The 23,007-nt window shown below is 36.7% G+C and overlaps 2 protein-coding genes and 3 long non-coding RNA genes across 6 annotated transcripts in view; 2 read left to right on the forward strand and 3 right to left on the reverse strand.

Moving 5' to 3' along the window:
• Window positions 1-570, reverse strand: part of LOC141385648 (uncharacterized) — a 2,241-nt gene extending 1,671 nt beyond the window's left edge. Inside the window, exons 1-2 of the long non-coding RNA XR_012406445.1 lie at window positions 83-570; window positions 1-28 (exon numbers count right to left, since the gene is read on the reverse strand). The exon at window positions 1-28 is cut by the window's left edge and continues 1,671 nt beyond it. This is a non-coding gene — a long non-coding RNA (uncharacterized lncRNA). The remainder of the gene's footprint in view (window positions 29-82) is intronic.
• The window catches only part of hnrnpul1l (heterogeneous nuclear ribonucleoprotein U-like 1 like), a 23,040-nt gene extending 5,592 nt beyond the window's left edge, over window positions 1-17,448 (forward strand). The window contains exons 6-16 of the mRNA XM_003198712.7: window positions 707-846; window positions 944-1,043; window positions 1,155-1,267; window positions 1,361-1,627; window positions 2,885-3,007; window positions 3,728-3,856; window positions 9,455-9,623; window positions 10,340-10,612; window positions 13,553-13,731; window positions 13,819-13,998; window positions 16,438-17,448. Coding sequence (XP_003198760.2) covers window positions 707-846; window positions 944-1,043; window positions 1,155-1,267; window positions 1,361-1,627; window positions 2,885-3,007; window positions 3,728-3,856; window positions 9,455-9,623; window positions 10,340-10,612; window positions 13,553-13,731; window positions 13,819-13,998; window positions 16,438-16,566 — 1,802 coding nt within the window. The 3' untranslated portion in view covers window positions 16,567-17,448. The remainder of the gene's footprint in view (window positions 1-706; window positions 847-943; window positions 1,044-1,154; window positions 1,268-1,360; window positions 1,628-2,884; window positions 3,008-3,727; window positions 3,857-9,454; window positions 9,624-10,339; window positions 10,613-13,552; window positions 13,732-13,818; window positions 13,999-16,437) is intronic.
• Window positions 1-23,007, forward strand: part of lrwd1 (leucine-rich repeats and WD repeat domain containing 1) — a 779,065-nt gene that overhangs the window by 343,889 nt on the left and 412,169 nt on the right. The gene's annotated exons all lie outside the window — the stretch shown is intronic.
• Window positions 5,424-7,183, reverse strand: LOC141385642 (uncharacterized). The gene is made up of 2 exons (XR_012406437.1): window positions 5,599-7,183; window positions 5,424-5,558 (listed from the first exon to the last, which is right to left on the reverse strand). It is a non-coding gene; the product is annotated as an uncharacterized lncRNA (long non-coding RNA).
• On the reverse strand, window positions 20,500-22,438 carry LOC141385646 (uncharacterized). Its single transcript, XR_012406443.1, has 2 exons — window positions 22,397-22,438; window positions 20,500-21,636 (listed from the first exon to the last, which is right to left on the reverse strand). It is a non-coding gene; the product is annotated as an uncharacterized lncRNA (long non-coding RNA).

The raw sequence follows: 23,007 nt of genomic DNA on the forward strand, positions 1-23,007 counted from the left end.
CAAGTGGTTATACAAGAGGGGTTTGAACCTGTTAATGCCAGCTGGAAAGTTTTATTTGCTCCTCACCAAGTGAAAACTAAACCTTGTTGATATTAAACATTACAGGAAACAACTGTGATAGCTGTATCTTTGCAATGTGCGCCCAGCCATTAATGAATAATGCTAGAACTTAGGAGACAGTGAAAGTGAATGAAGTTTATACAACATATTTCACCAGGCATAATTAAAAATGAAAATGTCTACAGGAAGCAAAAAACAGAAACGTGCGCACATCAAGAAAATCTCCAAGGCAGGTGCTCAATAAAAAAAAAAACATTTGAGGCGAAAAATCAAAAGAAATTTGCCACACTGCCACTTTAGCTCTCAAAAGTCTTTAATGTCACTCACACAACATTTCGATTGACTTGGTCTTCACCTGATAAAGGCCATGTCAGTCGAAACGTTGTGTGAGTGATCTTTTACAAATGTCTACAGGAAATAACTATTTACCAAACATTACAACAAATGATTTGATTCTCTAGTGTTTTTACTTTTAAATAGTAATTGTAAGGGAAAAAACGTATCATATTCAATCATAAAAAAAGTAGAAACTGAAAATCCTTGACATTTGTGGTTGTAAAATAAATGGTTTTGATAGTACTATATCCAGCATTTTGTTGACATCACAGAATGGCTCATTACAGATTGTCTTCTTCTTTGTTTACAGACAACTGCGACCTGCACTTCAAGGTGGCTCGTGACAGATACAGTGGTTACCCGCTGACTATTGAGGGATTTGCTTACTTGTGGGCAGGTGCTCGTGCGACTTATGGCGTTAACAAAGGACGTGTCTGCTTTGAAATGAAGGTAACAATGACACTAATTATGATTGTTGTAAGCTACTGGCATTTTTGATTGTCTCAGACTTGTCACAAAGATCTCTCTTGTCATTTCACATGTTTAGATAAATGAGGAAATTCCAGTAAAGCACCTTCCTAGCTCTGAGCCTGACCCTCATGTGGTGAGAATCGGATGGTCCCTAGATTCATGCAGCACTCAACTCGGTAAACAACCTTTTGTGTATTTCTTTAGAATGATTTGTGGATTATGCTGGAAAGAGTTAGGTTTGTGTTTTAATGTACATTAACATTGCTCCTACTTTATTTATAATGTAGGTGAAGAACCCTTTTCATTTGGCTATGGAGGAACTGGCAAGAAGTCTTGCAACTGTAAATTTGAGGACTATGGGGAAAAGTTCACCGAAAGTGATATCCTTGGCTGCTATATTGTAATTATGTTTTTATTTAAGTCACACACAGTGCGTCCTAATAAGGGTTCAGATGCCATTATTAACCAAATCTCTTTTCCAACTTGTCCATAGGACTTTGAAAGCAGCGAGGAAGTAGAGATCGCATTCTCCAAAAACGGCAAGAGTCTGGGCTCGTGTTATCGTGTCTCTCGAGAGGAACTGGCTGGACGTGCCCTTTTTCCACATGTGTTGGTGAAGAACTGTGCTGTGGAATTCAACTTTGGACAGAGGGAGGAGCCCTATTTCCCGCCACCAGAGGGCTTCACCTACCTTCAGGATATTTCCCTGGAGGACAGAGTCAGAGGCTCAGTGGGACCTGCCAACAAAACTGACTGCGAGGTTTTACATTTTACAATTATTCACAAACTATGCACAGTTGCCATGTTTGCAGATGTGACTAAAATTTAGTTTTATAGCTTTACTATAACTCTGTGGAGGATACAAATTCAGAAACATTTGCTGTGATATTGAAATTGTTTGATATGATGTTAAAAACCCCTAAAGTTATCTTTTAAAAACGTCAATTCTTGTCAACAAACCAAATATATTTCAAACAGTACTGTAGGGCTGGGCGATAAAATCTGTATTTATTGACCAAACACCATTGTCAATACTTATCAAAAAATATATATGGTGCACTGTAGTTTTATTGAAATATGACAGCTGAGCGCCTTGGAAACAATGCCAATAAGCTTAGGGTGTAAGTTTGTCATTCCCAATGGAGGCATGAGACTTGCATGACACTCATATGGAAGCGAAGTGGACATGTTGTGCAAGCGGCGCTCACACATTTTCCAGCTGCATCTAGTTGAAAACATTTTAACTTTTCTGAATGCCGCGAGTAGAACTGAGCAATCTGCTTTACACTTTGTATGGAGTATACACATTTCAGTAATAACGGTAGACTAATTACCTCAGACAAACACAGCGCACCCAAACACTGCAGCACTTTTTACTTTTCTCCATAAACTTGTATCTTAGCTGCAGCTATGGTTTGTTCGTTTGTCATCCTGTGAGAAAATTGTTGATGGGCACCTAGTTACTGTACTTGAAAGCTCAGATTTGATTATCATAATTTCTTTTGTTTACAGTGATTGAGGTTTACAGTATTATTATTATTCACACCCTAAAATGTGCTTTGATTCTTTAGCATTTATACTTTACTATTGCACACACTTTGTTACATTTTATTTATCAAGTTTAAGAGTCCCTTTAACACTTATGTTTATTTTATCATAAAGAGATTAGATATGTTGTTTAAATATTTATTTTTTACTGTTAAACCTATCTGCCTTTGTAATGTTGGTAAATTAAATAAAGTGGTTAAAAATCCTAATAAACCTAAATGAATTGGTAAAAAATATTCAATAGTTCTGATACCGAATGATATGAAACATGATAATGTGTTTTTTTTTTTTGTTTTGTTTTTTTGCAATATCGCCCAGGCCTACAGTACTGTAATAATTGCATTATAACGTGTAATGTTTTGTACATGACAAACTCCAGTGTTTCGATTTACAATATGTGATCAGTAGACAGATAATGGTAGTACTTGAAAAAAGTATGGTCTCTTTCTTTTTTTTTTTTTATTCTCAGATCCTGATGATGGTTGGTCTGCCTGGTAGTGGAAAAACGACTTGGGCCCTAAAATATGCAAAAGAGAATCCTGAAAAGAAGTTCAACATCCTGGGCACCAACGCTATCATGGAAAAGATGAAGGTATGGGTGTTGAATATTTCTAATATTATTATTATGTAGATATATATAATATATTATTAGTGTGTTTGTGTGTGTTAAATGTATAAAAAAAAATTATAAGGCCAATTTGTTGAGATTAAAAATTAATCGTTGCTAATCTTTAGGCATTTAATCATAATGCAGATTTTTTTTATTGTGACAGCCCTAAATAGTATAGCAACTGTGCATGGTAATGTAATAGGCATGGTATACCGCTGGTTTGGAAAAGTCAAGGTTTAAAATTTTCTGTTATACCGTTCTCAAGGTATGTGTATGATTTTTTTTTTTATTTACATTTTTTTTTAAAACCACAGCAACTCCAGCAGAAAAGATATCCAAAGATGGCATTTTAAATTGTAAAGAAATCTGTGTTCTCCAAACATATTGCTCCAAAATATTTTAAATCTTTCACAAAATAAAATAAATTGTGTTCAAAGGAGAAAAAAAAGTTGTTGTTTTTTACACAGACATTTAAGAAGTATATATTTTAGAGCAATATATCACAATACAGTGATACCATGAAATCGTGATATTTTTATCCAAGGTTATCATACCGTCAGAATCTTGTAGTGATCCATGTCTATAATGTAATCCCCTTTAAGGAACTCCGACTCCAGATAGATTCAATAAGCATTTATACCAATGCATAATTCAGGCTATCAAGAAGTCATATTTAAAGATTTACTGTGCTGTTTCTGTCAGGTCATGGGTCTTCGTCGGCAGCGCAACTATGCAGGACGCTGGGATGTGCTTATCCAGCAGGCCACACAGTGTCTCAACAGGCTCATCCAGATTGCTGCCCGCAAGAAGCGCAACTACATCCTGGACCAGGTACTGCTGTACTTGCTTGCCTTTGTGCTGTGCCCACAGCTAAAAACCCTTCCCGTCCTTCTCAACCTTCCCCCCCAGAAAACCCACATTCACTGCTGCTCACTGATGCACATGTTCATTAATGCACTTCTGCTCTTTCTGTAGCCTAGTTTAAAGCATTGGTTAGCCTATTGTGCTCCTGAAGACTTGTTTTTTTTTTCAGTCTTTATTTCTTTGTCCTGAACATGTTGCTGAATTATGATTTGTTTTGTTTTGCCTAAACTTAAAAAAAGCAAGCAGAGAAAATGCAGTAAAGTATGTTGTCGCAATGAATATTTTTGACCTTGTATTGCCTTGTTGTAAAGAGATCTTTGCCACACTGTACAAGTAGTCCATGTCATTAGTAAGATGTTGAAAAACAAGTAATCACTGCCTGGTGAGTAAGAAAACACCTTCTGTTGCTATTGTAACCGTAAAGACTATGATAACTTTTCATTAGATAAACTTGGAACTTTACATGAATGTTGTTTTTAAAAATGAATAGCAGGTAAGTGAACTAACCTGCTTCAAGTTTACAGGTGGACAGTTCCAGAGGTTGTAAGGTAGGTCAGGTCAAAGGACATGCTAATAGGTTCTTGAGGGTACGTGAGTATGGACGGGTAGGTACTGAATGTTGTCTGCGTCGGTCACACTGGTCGTTTGAGCTGTGGGTAAGTGAAGGTAAGAAAAGGGGACCCAGGCAGTGCATGTGTTTAAAATACAGAAGTGAGGCCTAATTTAGTTCTTCAGGTGATGTTCACATATCGTGTCTTTTCACGCTCGAGTCAATGTTTAATTATAAAGTGCTCTTAAAGACAAGTGTTGACCAAAGTGCTTTACAAGCATGTAGCGTTTCATACAAAGGACTAATAAAACGGATATAAGACTCTCATATGGTGTTAAAAGCCAAACAGTAGCAATGAGTTTTATGACCAGATTTAAAAACAGAAAGGGTTTTTGGGCTGCCTAACGTTTAGAGGCCAATTATTCCAAAGTTTTTCATAGGCAAATAGCATGTGTGCACAAACAGGAAGAGACTACAGACCCCGGTATACTTCAAATGAAGTTCTTTTGCTGTTCATTTGAGGGCATAAAGAAATTCGTGAAGGCTGAGAATACTGTTTCCGAACCTTTCGACAAGCCAGGCGCAGCAGTGGGCAGGGTTTTAAATGTGTTTTGCTGATTAAGTGGCGACTGAAAGAGAATACGTTTCATAAACATCTAGAAACAGCCATGTCCAACAAGAAGCACCACCACGGCACGTCACATTGCTTTATATTTGCTGTAAACAACAAATGAAATAAAGTTTAAAGCTTTATCAGAGGTGGTACGATGTGATTATTCTTCTCGTCTGATATGTAAAACCTGCGAGCGATCTTTCTGCTGCGAATGCATCTGACTACCAGCTCTGCTCATGTTGCTAATTTGGTATTGTGGTGGATATTTTTCTCCTGTCTGAAGGCTGATTTATACTTCTGCATCGAGCACACGCGTATGTTCCGGCGCAGCCTTTGTGCGGATGCACTAATGCGCACCTCTCAAAAATGTAACTCCACGTTGCAACGACACGTAGCGCAAGCTTTGTGATAGGTTGGCTTGGTAGCTGTGACTAGTGTGGGTGGGACAAAAGAGCCATGCAAACCTGTTTAAGCGAGTGTTTAGAAATGTCAAGTCCCGTAAAAACCTGTTTGAGCGAGTGTTTAGAAATGTCAAGTCCCGTAAACCTGTTTAAGCGAGTGTTTAGAAATGTCAAGTCCCGTAAAATAGCTCCAGATAGATACTTGATTGTGTTTACCTTATGACTAATATTGCACGTCTGCCGGTTCCTGCCTCTGAATGAGCGAATGAGTTTTAGATACTTGTACATTAAAGTAGCATTCAGAAAACTCAAAACACCCGCAAAGAAACACGACACAGAGGAACATAAAAACCCACTGCCATCTATTGTTCCGGAAGTGTTATTGCAGAGCAACACAAACAGCATCCCCGCATTGCTCTGAAGTTAACCCCCAAATTGACATTGGTAATAAAAAGATTCAACTTCAGTCATGTTCATGTTGTGAAAAATGTCCACCGTTGATTATATTAGACTTTTGCTTTCAATAGCGATTTGAAAACTTTGAATATAGTAAGTCTTCGGCTATGCATGGGTATTATTAATCAGAAATTGAGTGTACATAGTTTTACGTTAGGAAATGCAGTCTTGAATTTAAAAACAGTTGGCAAGTACTGGAGAACAGATGCAACACATTGATCAAATTTTATGCTCATGTAAAAGTAATATTCAACTTGTTTAGCTTTACTTTCATTTGGTTTTGATTTGAACACATTAGTTTAACTAATTTCTAATAACTACTTTTTTTTCTTTTTCATGGTGACAGTTTGTGCATAATATTTTACTATTTATTTTGCAAGATAGTTGTATTTAGATTAATGTACCTTTAAGTATTATATAGTCTTTTATTCAGATTAAAGTGTATTTTAAATACTTCACTAGGTTATGTTAACTAGGAAAGTTAAAGGTGGAGTAGGTGATCTTTCACAATGCTAATAGCTTAGCATAAATCTATGAATCACAGTCCCTCCCCTGCCCTCTAGAGCCACGCCTCCTTAAACACGAGCACAGCTACAGAACCCTCTCTCGTGTGTTAAAAGTGACTAGCGATTATCCGGCAGTGAGCAAGCCAAACTGACATGCGAGTGAATATTTAGAGATGCATGGTTAACAATATAGGGAGAGGCTAGGCGGAATAGCTGTATTTGCATGTGTTGTTGTTAAACTAATTAAAATCTACATTATCGATGCTGTAAAAGGTCCCTTATGAAACTGAAAATAGTCTTATCAATTTTTCACCGGAAGATTTTAGTGGCTGAACAACACTTCTGTGAAGATATAACCCGTTTGTGACAACAACTTCTAATGTTACATCAGCTTTGCATGAAGCTGAAACAGAAAAGTTATAAAACAGAACAATACTTGTCTAAAAGAAATCCTTCAGCCATTGTTTCATCCTTTCTCCAGCGTGCAAAGGTAACTCCAATATTGATTCAGGTTTTTAACAAGTTTTGATTCAGGACGCTTTTACTGCTTGCGCCCTCTCGTGATCGCGCGGCACAAACAGCGGTCGGCGGAGCTGCGTACAAAAGGCTGAGCAGTTGTTTAAATCTGGATTTGCTGACAGACAGTTGCTGACGCATACTTGTCGGAATTATGAGAGATGTCGGTCCGACTCTATTTAATTGGATGAACATTTTTTAGTTTTATGCCTTACCCAAAATATATATATATATATCTAAAAAAAAAAAAAATATATATATATATATATATATATATATATATATATATATATATATATATATATATATATATATATATATATATATATATATTAGTATACATATAAATAGATTAATTAGATAATTTACTTTAATCATTACTATTAGACTGTAAAGAGACTTTCAACCAGCACAACAAAAAATGCTTCTGAAGACTATCACCTACTCCACCTTTTGAGTAATTAGTCAAGTTATTGTATAACTAGATTGATGTGTAGACGATCAAAAAATACACAGTAAATATTTATTAAGGAGGCTTATAATACTAACCTTAATTTTTTTTTAACTGCTTTTATTCAAGAAATAAACTATAAGAAATAAGACTTATTATGACTCCGGAAGAATTATTTTTGTTTAATAGGAAATACTGTGAAATACTGTTAAATTTCTTTGGTTTGTTAACAGGGTATATGCAGGAATCCTAAAGATAATTTTAATACCTTTTAAGACTTTTAAAGACTTTCTCAGAATATTTAAGACCTCATCGCCACTTCAAGTTCTAGTCCGTATCAAACCTTTAATTTAAACAGTTGTAGTTAAATCAATGGAGCACAACCATGCAACAGAAGTCAAATAAGCTCGTAAGAAACAAAGCCTGAAAGAACAAATTACGCAGTTGTTTTCAGCGTCAGGCTTAAACCACTGTTTAAACTTGTCTTTCTTCAACCAGGAGTACGCAAACTTATATTTTCTAATTTTACCATTTGTTTCGATCTATGGTTTTGCTACATGCGACCGTCACATCAGCTTCCTGCGTTTGCCGCAAATTACCTGACATCCCCTAGACTGAGGAGCTTGGCCAGACGTGCCCCGGCCCGAAGGAATCGCGTGGATCGAGCACACCATTGTTAATATTTGGAGGAAAATAAATATATTTATGGATTCAGACACTTTGGACAAACGCTTAAGACCTCGTAAAAACATGATTAAGACTTAATAACTTTTAAGGGTCTTAATTTTCTCTAAGTGATTTATCAACTTTTAATACTTTTTAAGACCCTGCGGAGACCCTGGTTAAAGATAACTTTATAAATATTATTTTAAAATTAACGGGAGGGCAAAAAAATCTTTTAAAGTTTACAGGTGAAAAATGAGCCTTGATGTATTCATCGATTTTGTATGAAGTATACCGGGGCCTTACAGCATGGCGAGTTCAAAAAAGATCTCAACTTTCGAGAACGCGTCGGCACCAATAGAGCAGTGGTTAATGCCTCAACATGTAGCACGGTGGTGCTCACAGCGACCCCAGTTTGATTTCCGGCTCAATGACTTTGGCCGATCGTTGCCCTCTTTTTGCTCCCTACGCTTTCCTGTTTTTATTTGTACTATCTTTTTAAAATAAAGGTTAAAAAACAATAAAAAATTGAGAATGCCGCAGGTGCACCATCTCTTATGTAACAAGAACTGAGCGAACTGAATCCGTTTCGCACTTCATATAGATCATACAGAATTCAATAATAACAGTAGACTCATTACCTCAGACAAATGCAGAGCACCAAAACAATGCGAGAGTTTTAGTTATATTTTTCATGAATAAAACTTGTATCAGAGCTATAGCAAGGATTTGTCAGTGGTGGTTACTGACACACATGGTTGACTAGCAATGACACACCATGGCTCACTAGTTCAAGCGCATCAAATGTCATGAAGGAAAAGGTGTGCCTCAAGTTTCCCACACGGTTTTAGACCTGATATGTGAACCAAGACTAGCTTTTAGTAGTCAGAACGATATGTGCCAGAACGCCTTTCATTATTGATTTGATTTAAATCAATTGATTTTAGTTTCTGTTTTACCAATTGTTTGGTTTCAGAGTAAACAGAAGGCTGTAAAATTAAGATGTCAAATCCTGAATTCATTTATTGTTTAGTGTTTTTTTTTTTTTTTATTATTTAAGACTTGCATGTTGAGTAGTGCCATGAGACAATTGTTTCTACATTAACATATCCATAAGAGACTACCTTCCTTTAAGCCATTAGTTTAGTTGAGGGAAGAAGAAAGGGTCCCCTGTACAATGTCAGTCATTTAATCTACCTTGTGTTGACCTCTTGCCTATTCACGGTAAGTCAGTTGGGGTTGTGAGAGACAACCGCTAGTTATTCCAAGAGCAGTAACTATAGACATGAAAGAAAAAAAACTCTCTCACTTTCATCGTTGCAGGAATCCAATTCCCCTCCTACGGAACGCAAAGCCGTAACAAAGCAAATAATGAACAGCTTCTACTTTTTTCTTGTCACCATTGCTAGACAAATGTATATGGATCAGCCCAGAGACGAAAAATGCGTCCTTTTGAAGGTTTTCAACGCAAGGCTATTGTAATTTGTCCCACGGATGAGGATTTAAAAGATCGAACGTTAAAGCGAACTGATGAGGAAGGGAAGGATGTTCCCGATCATGCTGTATTAGAAATGAAAGGTAGGAATGCCATGGATAAAACCAAAACAAATGTTCAAAACTACACACCAGATCTGCTTTTGCTGTTTTTATTTTGTTGTTTGTTTCTTTATTTTAAGACTTGGAAGAACCCACCCGTCCCTCCTTCTGTTAAACCTTTTTGCCAGATAAAAGAGCTATTCTCACCTTTTTTCCCCATTTCTCCCTGCCCTTTTAACCACATCTTTTGCATCGTCTGTCATGCCACTCCTCACCAACTGCAAACCAGTTCAGATAATCAGGATTGAGGAAGAGAATTGCTGTAATTGGCTCTGGCGCTACAATTCACTTCAGCAACCGAGCAGTTTGTATTGGCCGTAATGTTAAATGTTGAATAAATTACTAGGAATTTCCTAATTTTGCAGGGACACCTTTTATCATAACACTCTTTTTCTGGCAACTGTTTTAGTTTAATTTCCATTCCCTATGACCTCCCCCTGCCCCACATTGTCTTCATATTCCAACTCTTGGACAAGGGTTTTCTTACACAGCTAAGGCAACGTTTGTCCCAGAGATTGTTCTCTTTATCACCACATGCTCCAGTTCTCTCTTTCTCTCTCTTCTTCTCTCTCTGTCTCCTTGTTCTGTCCCCTTCCCTGTATCTTTGCTGTCACCATTGTATGGTGCTGATTATGATTCTCTTTGTCTTTTGCCGGCGCGGCTGTTCTGTCCCTCATTGCGTGCCTCTGCTCCCGCAGCAAACTTTGTGCTGCCCGACGTTGGTGAGTTCCTGGACGAGGTGAGGTTCATAGAGCTTCAGAAGGAAGAAGCAGAAGCTCTCATCAAGCAATACAACGAAGAAGGCCGTAAAGCCGGGCCGCCCCCAGAGAAGCGTTTCGATAACCGCCAGAGTGGTTTCCGCGGTCGCAGTAACTTCCAGCGCTACGACAATCGTAGCGGACCGCAGGGTAATAGAAGTGGCTACCAGAACCGTGGCAGCTCAGGAGGAGGCGGCGGAGGCTTCAGAGGAGGTCAGTTTTGTGTTTTCCATTTAAAAAAAAAAAAAACATTGTTAAATGTGTTAAAAAAACCTCCTCATCCACCGTTGAGTGTCTAGAAAGAAGCACTATATAAATGTAATGAATTATTATTATTGTTCTTTTTTTTTATTAAAAATTTTATTTAGTTTTTGTTTATTAAATGCTTATTAAACCTAATTGCATTTATTTGTTCAGTTTCACTTTTTAGTTTTTTACTCTCCAGACTAGGGCTGTGCGACTAACCAAATCTCAAGAGGCTGCGATATGAAATGAGTAAATGCGTATTATAGATGTTTAAAACCCCTCACTACAAACTTTATACACTTTTTTTCAGACAGGTATTAACATTTTCACACTTCTCTCTCGTTTAAACACTCATAAAGTTCAAACTTTCGTAGCATAGTAAATCCAGTGTTATAGAATGAAACCAAAACTATTTGCTCTTCATTTATTTATTCCATAATAGGCAAGGCAAGGCAAGGCAAGTTTATTTATATAGCACATTTCATACACAGTGGCAATTCAAAGTGCTTTACATAAACAGGAATAAAAAAGACAAGTTTAGGAAAATAAAATGCAGATAAAAACAAATTAAAATGAGTTAAAATAGGTTATAAAAGAATGAAAACGAAAACGAAAAACATAATAGTGCGATCTGTCGGACGCAGCACAGTGCTCATTCAGTAAAGGCACAGCTAAACAGATGTGTTTTCAGTCTTGATTTGAATGTGCCTAATGTTGGAGCACATCTGATCATTTCTGGAAGCTGATTCCAGCAGCAAGGGGCATAGTGGCTAAAAGCCGATTCACCCTGCTTTGACTGAGCTCTTGGAACTTCTAGTTTATATGATCCTAAAGATCTGAGTGATCTGTTAGGTTTGTATTCAGTCAGCATATCTGTAATGTATTGAGGTCCTTGGCCATTTAGTGATTTATAGACCATTAATAATACTTTAAAATCTATTCTGAATGTAACTGGCAGCCAGTGTAGAGACCTGAGGACAGGTGTGATGTGCTCTGATTTCCTGCTTCTGGTCAGAATTCTGGCTGCAGCATTCTGGATGAGCTGCAAGTGTCTGACAGTCTTTTTGGGAAGGCCAGTGAGGAGTCCATTACAGTAATCCACCCTGCTGCTGATAAAAGCATGAACAAGTTTCTCTAAATCTTCACTAGAAACAAAGCATCTGATTCTTGCAATATTTTTGAGATGATAGTATGCTGATTTACTGACTGCTTTGACATGACTGTTGAAACTCAGATCTGACTCCAGAGTCACACCAAGATTCTTGACCTAATAGCGCCCTACAGCCACGTAACTTCTACTTTCCTTTAGCATGTCCAGAAGTTTTGTTAGCATCTTCCTCTGCCTTTTGGGTGCTATCGCAGGTGCCTTTGATGGTACAGATTTTTTTGTAGACATTATGGGGAGAAAACTTGCAAACATACAGTCTAGTTCTTCAGGGTCACACTGCTAGCGATCAAAGATTTATGTAAATTTGCCAAGCTAAACACATTCTGTACTGTATAGGAGACATGGCACAGAGGAAATTATTTAACAACGGTCTACAGCCAATTAGGACACAGAACACAATGAGCTGTAGAAAAAAGCATGTGAAATTGCACGAAAAAATCTGCAAAACTGTGAGGCCACGAAAAGTGAACCACGTTATAGTGAGGGACCACTATTTACTTTATTTTTTTGCTTAAGATTTAAACATAATTAAATGAAAATGGTTGAATCTTTTTCATAGTTTGAGTAATAGATTTTTTTCATGTATTCCTAGGAAGTTATTTATCATATATTGGACTGAAAAATTATACCTAATGCATTTTACACCAACCTTTAGTATAAAATGTTTCATATCTATTTGTTTATTGGATCATCAGTGGTCCCCAAACCCAGTCCATTTTACTGCACCCCGGGAAATTAAATTTTGATGCTTAAGTGCCCTTGATGTAACCAGAAGAAATCGGCCATTTTTCAAAATAAAAGATTGAATTATTAACTTACTATTATGAAATATATTTTTATCTATATTAATCTTGTCATAAAGATCTAGCCATAAATTGTGCCATATGGTGTGGCAATAAGCAAACAAATCACTATTTTAAAAATGATAACTAGCAGGTTTACTCCCACATTCAATATTATAGTTGTACAAGCTTGCACTGCACAGTGTAAAAGCATCAGTAAACCCCCATCAGTAAATAAAAAAACTATGCATTTTCTACTAGCAGTAGAGATTTTATTATTATTATTTATTTATTTTATGTACACCCAATCCCCACGCTGCGAACTGGTACCAGTTTGTGGATCTATTGGTTCCAGGCCGCACATAAAATCATTAATTATTTCTGTTGTATTTATTATCTGGGTCTGAAGGATCTTTTATTTTGAAAGATGACCACTTTCTTCTGGTTACATCTCGGTCATCAAAATTGAATCTCCCAGGCTGTGGTAAAATTGGCATACATTGACTGGGTTTGGGGACCACTGATGTACACCATTTAACGTTTAATCATATGGATATTTCATATCTACACAATTCTTAAAGGGATGCACAGCCCCTTGTTTCAATTTTATTTGACACAAAGAAGATATTTTGAAGAATGTTGGAAACCAGTAACCATTAATGTCCAGTTTCTGGTTTCCAAGCTTTTTCCCTTTTGTGTGTGTTCAACATGAGAAAGAGATTCAAATGGATTTGGAACAAGTGAACGGCAAATAAAGTGACTGCTTATTTTTGGGTAAACTATCCCTTTAAGTAGGTCTATAGTAAAGGGAATATTTATTTATTTTTTTAACATTTTTTTAAGCCATCTAGATCACCTTCTCTGGGTGTATTATTGCACTTAATGTCCTGCATTTTTTGTTACATTTACACCTGAAAGAAATACCACATTTACAAAATCCATCCACTACTTAAATAGGATACAACCGTGGAGGCTACAACCAGAACCGCTGGGGAAATAACTACAGGGATGGAGGCTCAGGAGGCCGCGGTGGATACAACCGCAACCAGCAGTCTGGAGGCAACTATAACCATAACCGCCAGGGCTCCTACAACAAGACCGTTTCTACAACATCCGGAGGATACAGCCAGCCACAGGTACTGGAAAAAAAAGCTTTCATTACTCATCAGCTTATGAACCAAACAGGACTTTCAATCATTGCATTTTTTATTTGCTTTTCATAGCCTCAGGCTTATAATCAAGGCTACAACCAGGGTTACACCCAGAGCAGCTATAACCAAGGGTATAACTACAGCAACTACAGCCAGTACCCAGGATACAGCCAGAGCTACAGTCAAGCCCCAGCAGCCACAGCACAGACCTACAACCAGCAGCAGCAGAGCTACAATCAACAATACCAGCAGGTGAGGCCAGTTTTCCTGTCACTAGTGGAGTAACGGATCACAAATCTCATAGTTTAGATTACATTATGGTTTTTTAGTCATGGATCGACATTTTTCTGATCAGCCAAAAAGGGGAGGAGACAAATGTAATTTGCCTTCCATTTCTTACAGGAACAGTTCTACAAGATACTTTTGGTTTTAACAAACAAAACAAAGAACCTGTAATTTTATTTAAAAAATAAGTTGAAGAAATAATCAGCTGAATAAAAATAAATTGTAAAATATTCAGTACTGTGAAAAATTCACTGTTACTACTACTTTTGCTGATAACGTTAAATGTAGAAATATAACATTATAATTTGTAGAAATCGAACATTATAATTTGAACATCTTGTATTTTTTTGTCTCATTTTCAATAAATGATTCAGTTATTCACTCATAAAACTTCATGTTTCATTGCTGGATGTGTCATTTTTAAGGAATTGTTCAGTGGCATATTTTTGATAGCTGGTTGTCACCACATGTTGGGTAAATAATGGGATTGCTGCGTACAAATTTCATTATTGAGTGTCAAATACACGCATATGACGGTGATTTTAATCTTTATGATAAACATCAGTGGTTATATCTAAACTATAAACTATTATCCCAGTACTTCTGTCTTATTTGAGACAGTACTGTCTTCCTCCAGTGAAACATGGTCAAGATGACAGGCGGCACATAAAGTTTAACATAAAAATTACAAAAAAACAATACCACAAAATTACTATTCATAAAAGGTCAGATCATAAAAAACAATTACTCGTATCCTTTAAGACGTTGTAAAGAAGATGTTAAAAGTACTGAGGCCAAAGTGTGTCAAGATTTAGCTGATTTTGCAGGTCATTCAAAGCCCTAGGAGCATAAGGAGTCGTACAAAATACAGTGATGTGTCTGTGAGTCTGTGCCTGTGACAGCGTATTGCTGCATGATAAACAGAATCTAGTTTTCTAAGCAGAGTAGCAGCTGCATGCATATATAGATGATCACTATAATCAATAATAGACAAAAAGCTACTCTACTAATTTCCTACGGAAAAAATTTTAAACTGAAGACTAAATCTCTTTCTTGGTTTTTGCGTTTTTCAAACACAGATTTGAATGCAGTGTTTTGAAGGATTAATAAACATATGGAAATCAATTATATATATATTATATAATTATAAATTATGTTGCGTGGGTGTTGAGATCCTGATCTTTTAATGATTAATTGTGCAGCTTGCACTGAATGCATTAATGCAGGCTAAACAAGTAGTGACAGAAATCACCTAAAATGAAACCCCCCACATCCCGAATCACCTACCACAACTTTTTCCGTCATCATAATATTTTACAGCAAAGCCTAAGTGCTTTCATACATGTGATATGAATGGCACGGGAGGCGATCTGAAATTTAGGATTAATCAACAAGTAATAAAAAAATGTGTTAATAAAAAATGTGTTAATCCGCAGGTCACATGTTGTGATCTGACCGAGTTACGGATCAACCGTGATCAGTTACACCTCTGCCTGTCACAAATGTAACCCTGGACCACAAAACCAATCGAGTACATTTTTGGTCAAAATTATCAGGGTTGATTTTTCTATTTCTTTTATTAGAAAACTAAGTTACGGTCATGTTTCATGAAGTAATACTGAAAATGGACTTTAAATACACAAACACTCAATTTTTGATTAAAGTGTGTTAATAAGTACTTGATTTAGACACCCTTTAAAGGTGTGTGTTTTTTTTAACCCTTAATTTTTAAATTTTCAAATAGTTGTATTTTGGCTAGGGTTGGATATCGTTTGGGGTTATTTAGAAATCGGTGCTAAAACGATACTTTTAAAACAGTACCACCAAAACGGTGCCTGAACCGATACTTTTGAGCCATAAAATTTTGACTCTAGAAATATCTTTATTTGACAAAATCTTTTAAAAACTAATTTTCGTGGCACCGAAATTCACATGCTGATTTAATCCGGTACATACTGGTTACAGGTACAGATGCTATAAAGGCACCAGGTTTCGGTACCCAACCCTAATTTTGGCCAGATATTTTTCTAAAACCGGGATCACCAAACTTAAAAAAAAATATCACAATGTCAGCTTTTTCCAGTATCCTGCAGCCCTAATCATGAGTAAATTTCTTCCAACCATTAAAAAATGTTCTATATAATATTAATTTAACTAAATTGAACATAGCCAATATGCAATGCATTTGTCTTGTTGACAATGTATGCATTTTCCCCTATTTAAATTCACACATTCATTATTTTGTCAATTACTCCTCTGAATGCTCAGTTGTAAGGAAAATGAAAATTCTGGGCAGAAACTAATAATTCTGCCAACTATACACCGCACACACCTGGTCAGACACTGTTCAGTATTGTGTTATCGAAGCATGTGTTTATTTACACACTGTATCTTTGCTTTCCTCAGTATGCTCAGCAGTGGCAGCAGTACTACCAGAACCAGAGCCAGTGGAACCAGTACTATAACCAGTACGGCGGTTACGGCAACTACCAGCAGGGAGCTCAAGGCAGCCAGGGAGCCCAGGGAACACAGTAGTAGCAGCAGCATCAGCGCCGTCTCCTGCAGCCCATTCCCTAAGCAGCATTCCTCAAGCCTTTTCCCTCATCCTTCCCAGTCTTACCTTTTTCTTCGCCCGCGTAACCATTTATCCGCTCCCTATTTATGCCAACCCTAAAGATAACCACACTTCTGTGGACCTCCATTGCTCTCTTTGAGTTTTGGTGACAGGTGTCCCTTTTTTTTGCTCTTCTACTAAATATTTGTTTACATAAAGCTTTGTTTTCCCCCCTCTATGTGTACTTGTAGATGAGAGATTTTGAATTTAGTAACGTGTGGTTTAGTCGACTCCAAAACTGCTCACACACTATGATGTGCTTGAATGTTTCGAAAATAGAGCAGGAAATATTGAGGAAGCTTTGCTTGCTTGCATTTACATCTGATGTATAGAGAAAGAGGCAGGGTGTTTTCTGTGTTCCGATAATTTTACCACTGATTTTATCATTGTTTTTGTTTTTTATTATTGTATAAGTTTAAAAGAACCACATTCTGCGGTAGATTATTGTTATAGTTCTGTATATCATCATATGCCTGTATGTACGCATTGATGTAAGACCATGTAACGCTTAAGGTACATGATATTGGACATTTTAATAACCCAAATCTTGGATAACAATTCTGATGTCTCAAACCGATGAAGGTTACCATTGTTTTTTCCTTTTTATATAGCATTTTTAAAACGACTCTGATTGGTCTAATGCACATCTACTCCCATGTTGCAGATTAGTAACGATCCAAACTAGCTCCTCGTGTGGATATGTTTTTACCTTGTGTCTCGTCTGTAAAGAAGTATCTGCATATGGTTTTTGTGTCAAATCAAAACACGTTATTTTGTATTTGAGAATATAATCAGAAGAACAAGTCTTGTGTCCTGTGTTTTATTGAGTTGAAAATGCCCCACTAGGAGACCACTAGGGAACACTAGGTTGCTGTTGGAAGTGGTGTTAGTGAGGCCAGCAGGGGGCGCTCAACCTGTGGTCTGTGTGAGTCCTAATGCCCCAGTAAAAGTGAAGAGGACACCACACTGTCAGTGGCGCCGTCTTTCGGATGAGACGTTAAACCGAGGTCCTGACTCTCTGTAGTCATTAAAAATCCCATGGCATTTCTCGTGAAAGAGCAGGGGTGTAACCCCGGTGTCCTGGCCAAAGTCTATCGGCCCTTACGATCATGGCCTATGAATCATCCCCTTCCACCGAAATGGCTCTATCACTGTCTCTCCACTCCACCAATAGCTAGTGTGTGGTGAGCGCACTGGCGCCGTTGTCCTGTGGCTGCCGTCCCATCATCCAAGTGGATGCTGCACACTGGTGGTGGTGTGGAGAGACGCCCCTCATGATTGTAAAGCGCTTTGGGTGTATGGCCATACACAATAAATGCGCTATATAAATACACATTACATTACATTACATTACAAAGCTGAAACGAGCTTCAACTGTGTAAAAGGCTACAGCTAGTGTTTAACGGCCAATTAAAAACTTCTGGTGTGAGCTTAATGTGACTTCAATTTTATACGATTCCTTTTACAGCATCGATGTTGTAATGCAATTAAAATAAAGTCAGTTAAATAGACTTAAGCATTTATTTAGTTGTTCAAGTGTAAAATTAGATGAAAGACCATCAGTAGCAGCAGGCAGAAACTCCATTATAAATAATGGGGTAAAATAAATTGTCATATTTTGAAGACATGGTGGGGGAAATGGAATTTAATGCAATGCTTCTTGTCCGGTCTGAGAACCACTTCATATTGTATGAGGTGGTGAAGATCACTTTAAGATCACAAGATCATTTTAAACAAATCAGACCTTAAACAGTAATTTCATAATGGAAAGACCGTTCACAGGAAGTGCTGAACCTGGTAGAAATTAAAAGTCTGTGTGCATACACAAAAAACCTAATCCTCTACTTCAGATCTGTATTTTTATCAATTAAGTCTTGTAAAAGTGCTCACCTAACCCTACTCCATTGAGGGCATTGAGTCTGACATTGCATCCCTGAACGATGCAATCTCAGCTTGCACCATAAAGACTGCATTCAGATACTATTGCAATCAGGAGGGGCTATAATCAGTTTCGTTGGAGAATACTGCGTTCACAATCCAAAATAAATGAAGTATTCCAACATCAGTGCTTGAGCAAAGCAGCGGCCGTTGAGTGCGTGAAGCGTCAAACACATTTTACCGGTTGAATAAGTCCATCATCCGGGTATTCAAAGTGGGCTTATTCTTTTGAGGAGTTTTCATTGTAAACGCACTACTTACACTATCATTATTTAAACTATAAAATGGTGTAAAATTGTGCATAAGTATGAGATTTGGGATGCACCTACCGTCCTACCTACCATTGAAAGTAGGTAGCACATTTTGATGACGCAATATGCTACCCATCAGATTTTGCTACGAGTGTAAACCGTAATGTAGAGTAGTGTGGCATGAATATTTAATATCGCCCTAATTTATCTAATTCCTAAACCCAGCCTCAGAACCATTCAAGTAGTGTTGGTAGCATAATCTGATGAGTAGGATGTAAAATGTCAGACCCCTAACCCCTTTTTAAAGTAAAAGTAAGTCGGTTGTCACACAGGCCTGTTTATAACTCCACCCTGAGGGAGAAGCCCCTGTCTGCAGCCTGCAGATCTGGGCGGGGATGAATGTGGGGCGGGGCTGCACATTCAGCCACGCCCACCAGTAATTTCATTGGTTAGTGGAAACGTAATAGCGTGAATGCCCACTACGTGATGTCAGTAAACAGGAAATGCATTTACAACTTCTTAAATATTGTTTTTATTGTTAATAAACACAAAAATACACAAAAGTGGACATTCTTGCTGAGTGTTTTATATGTTAATTATGTCAACAGTTATGTGAATTTCATAATGGTATTTCTCCTGCTAAAAAATATTACAAAAGACTCAAAAGACACTTTTCACAATGGTGTCACTTCAGAAATGCGGTGATTTTAATTCTGATATTTTAATGGTTTATTATTTTGCTTCAAAATGCTATTGCATATTGCATATTTACAACAAATAAAAACGGAGTCTGAAAAAAATAAAATAAAAATGCTGTGTTTTTAGTTCAGTTTAATTTTTTACCTTTGAATGGGAGAGTTCTCTGGAAAATTTACAATTAAAAATATTAAAATTATACTTTGATTTAAGGCTATTCAAAATATTGGCCATGAGTCCAATTGTTTCTCTTTCAATACTGCACTGCTTTGAGTTTTATTAAGAGCAGGGATAAGATATTATTTATTAAGGGAAGTATATGTTTGTAACCTTTTTACTTATTAAATCAGATTATTTCATCATATATAATGGATTTATTTTTACTTTGATGCTGCTATGAATATAAACGAATATTATCTGTTATATGTAAATGTTCCAGCATGAGTAAATTGTTTTATTATTTTTTTTCATATTACATGGTGTGCCATCTATGAATGCAATCAATTTCATTATTTATTATTTACTAATCCATTAAAGTTTTGTTCAGTTTCTCCATTTGAATGAAGACAGTGCTCTGCTGCCACCTACTGGGTGATTTTAATATCTGTTCTACATTTTAATTAATAAGTTACAAATAATTTTATAATCTAATATTACTGAATTAAAATGGAGTCTTCTTGGTTTTTATTTTTGTATTATTTGTAAATACAGGGTAAATACTTTAATTCCACTTTCTAACAACCCTTCTGGATCCATTTCTGCACTGTAGATCTTTAAAAATATTTTTTATAATGATTTTGATTGTTAAGAGTCACATACAACATTGTTATTCTATTTCATTTAATTAGAATATTAAATACACTTAATATTATATTAATAGGGTGGCACAAACGGCCAGTTTTATTTATTACTTATCTATCAGGACACAAATTATTTAAAATAAATTTGACAATAAGTGCAGCACTCATGTAAACTTTTGAATTTTTTATTTGACAAATGCTGATAAATACATACCAACTTTATCTTCAGTAAAAACACCAACACAAAGCAATACACTGTTGAAAGTCCCTCTTTCTCGGTTCAAGTAAAAATCTGGCTGATCTGTATGTTTTTTTAGATGTCAGATGTCTCACCTACAGAACCTCTGTGTATGCACATGCACACATGTACAAAAGGAAGACTGACAATTTATAGAAAATAATAATAATAATTTAAGATAAAGCAGTTTGTGATTATTATTACCTTTAATAAACATAAAAACAATTATATATTTTTTACAGGGAAATTCCACTACAGAAGTAACAATCTGCTGAGCAATATATTGGGAAGTCATTTGTTGAACAGAATGCTTGCAGGACCCCCCTCTCGCCATACCCAACAGACAAAGCACTTTGTCAAAGTATATGGCACTCTGATCGATGACACCTAAATAAAATCAAGTACATATTTAAGCAAGACACAACCATAATTCAAAGTTTTAAAACTAACGGAGTACTGTAAAAAGTGCTTGGCATATTCTGTACTCTTTATCATGTGTACACACACACACACACACACACACACACACACACACACACACACAGCCTGCTTCTTGAATTTTGGATTACTGACAATGGCTCGGCGAGGCAGTGGCACAGTAGGTAGTGCTGTCAACTCACAGCAAGAAGGTCGCTGGGTCACTGATTCGAACCTCGGCTCAGTTGCCGTTTCTGTGGGGAGTTTGCATGTTCTCCCTGCCTTCGCGTGGGTTTCCTCCGGGTGCTCCGGTTTCCCCCACAGTCCAAAGTCATGCGGTACAGGTGAATTGGGTAGGCTAAATTATATGTAGAGTGTGTGAATGTGTGTGTGGATGTTTCCCAGAGATGGGTTGCGGCTGGAAGGGCATCCGCAGCGTAAAAACTTGCTGGATAAATTGGTGGTTCATTCCGCTGTGGCGACCCCAGATTAATAAAGGGACTAAGCCGACAAGAAAATGAATGAATGAATGAATGAATGAATGACAATGGCTCAGCAGGTCCTGGATGTCAGTGAGAGTTGCAGAAATGTCCCATCACCATCCTGTGTGACAACTCTCAGTAGGATAAACTGCAGAATCTCAGGCGGCATCTGTACAAAATAACCAACAATCATCAACATGTCGCTTAACATACAGTATACTAAAGTTAAACTCAAATAATTAAATAAGTTTGTACTAGGCATGCCCCCTCCTCACATTCCCCTTTGCATAAGTTTCATGCATGGGTTATAAAGTAAACAAAAAAAAAAGAGAACATGAAGTGTAAATAAATATATATATATATATATATATATATATATATATATATATATATATATATATATATATATATATATATATATATATAAAGCAAAAAATCTATTAAAACAAAAAGAGAAAAAGAACTGAGGTAAAATAAAATAAAACAGAGAATATGCTCCACAAGAATCATAGTGATGAATATATAGCAATGCCAATGATCTGCAAACAGGATAGATCAGTAAGTTAAGAATCAAGTTTTATATTGTACATATTTAGCATTAACATTACCAGAATATGTAAATTAGAGAACATGCCACAAAGAAAAATATATTTCGTTATCTTTTATATCAATAAGCTTCATGTGGTGGACTGTGTTGCTCGAAACTCTTGAAAGTTTACATTATTCTTTTAAGTGAATAAGACCACCAACTGTACGATCAACCTGGAAAACGCCAACCCTAACACAGATAACATTTTTTTAAAGGCTTTAAAACTTCATATCTCCTTAAAGGCCTTTAATTAAATAAATTACACATAATACGTAGCCCGTGAGGTGTACTGCACTATAATTTAACCATTTAGGCTACATGACAGAAGACGTGTACTTACCATGCAGAGATGAAAACCGGAATCGAAAGCATACATTACATCAACGTCAACATGTATCCTTGAACCAAAGAAAGACTTGTAGGCGGGGAGGAGCCAAGATGGCAGCGGAGTGAATGGTCACGTTTTTTAGCGCTTAGGTACTACGAGGAGTTTTAAAGTTAACAAAATGGTTATTTTGCATGTAGAATCTTAAATTTTGAAAGTGTATGTGTTCCTGAATATTTTTAACGGACATTTTTAATTTCTGACGTGACAATGGGGAAAAAAAGAAAGAATCAGTCCCTTCAGGAAAGTGCTATATTGGCTGGATACCTCGTGGAAGAAGGGGACATGGAGTCTGCAAACTTGGAAAATATCGATGTTGAGACAGAAATTGGTGCCAATGAAGAGGTTTTTGCAAAGCCTATTTGTTCTACTCCATCCAAGAATCATACGAGATCAAAAGGTACGGATGAAATATCCTTATCTACACTCCTTGACGCGATTCAGAAGCTAACCGCTAAAATGGATGAAACGCACGACAAAGTGATTTCCATTGACAATACGGTCGCAGTCTCCTGTGGAAAACTAGATAAATTGTCTGAAAAAGTCTCCCACATGAGTGAAGAGAT

The sequence above is a fragment of the Danio rerio genome, chromosome 5, assembly GCF_049306965.1.
Source record: "Danio rerio strain Tuebingen ecotype United States chromosome 5, GRCz12tu, whole genome shotgun sequence".
Classification (NCBI taxonomy): Eukaryota; Metazoa; Chordata; class Actinopteri; order Cypriniformes; family Danionidae; genus Danio; species Danio rerio.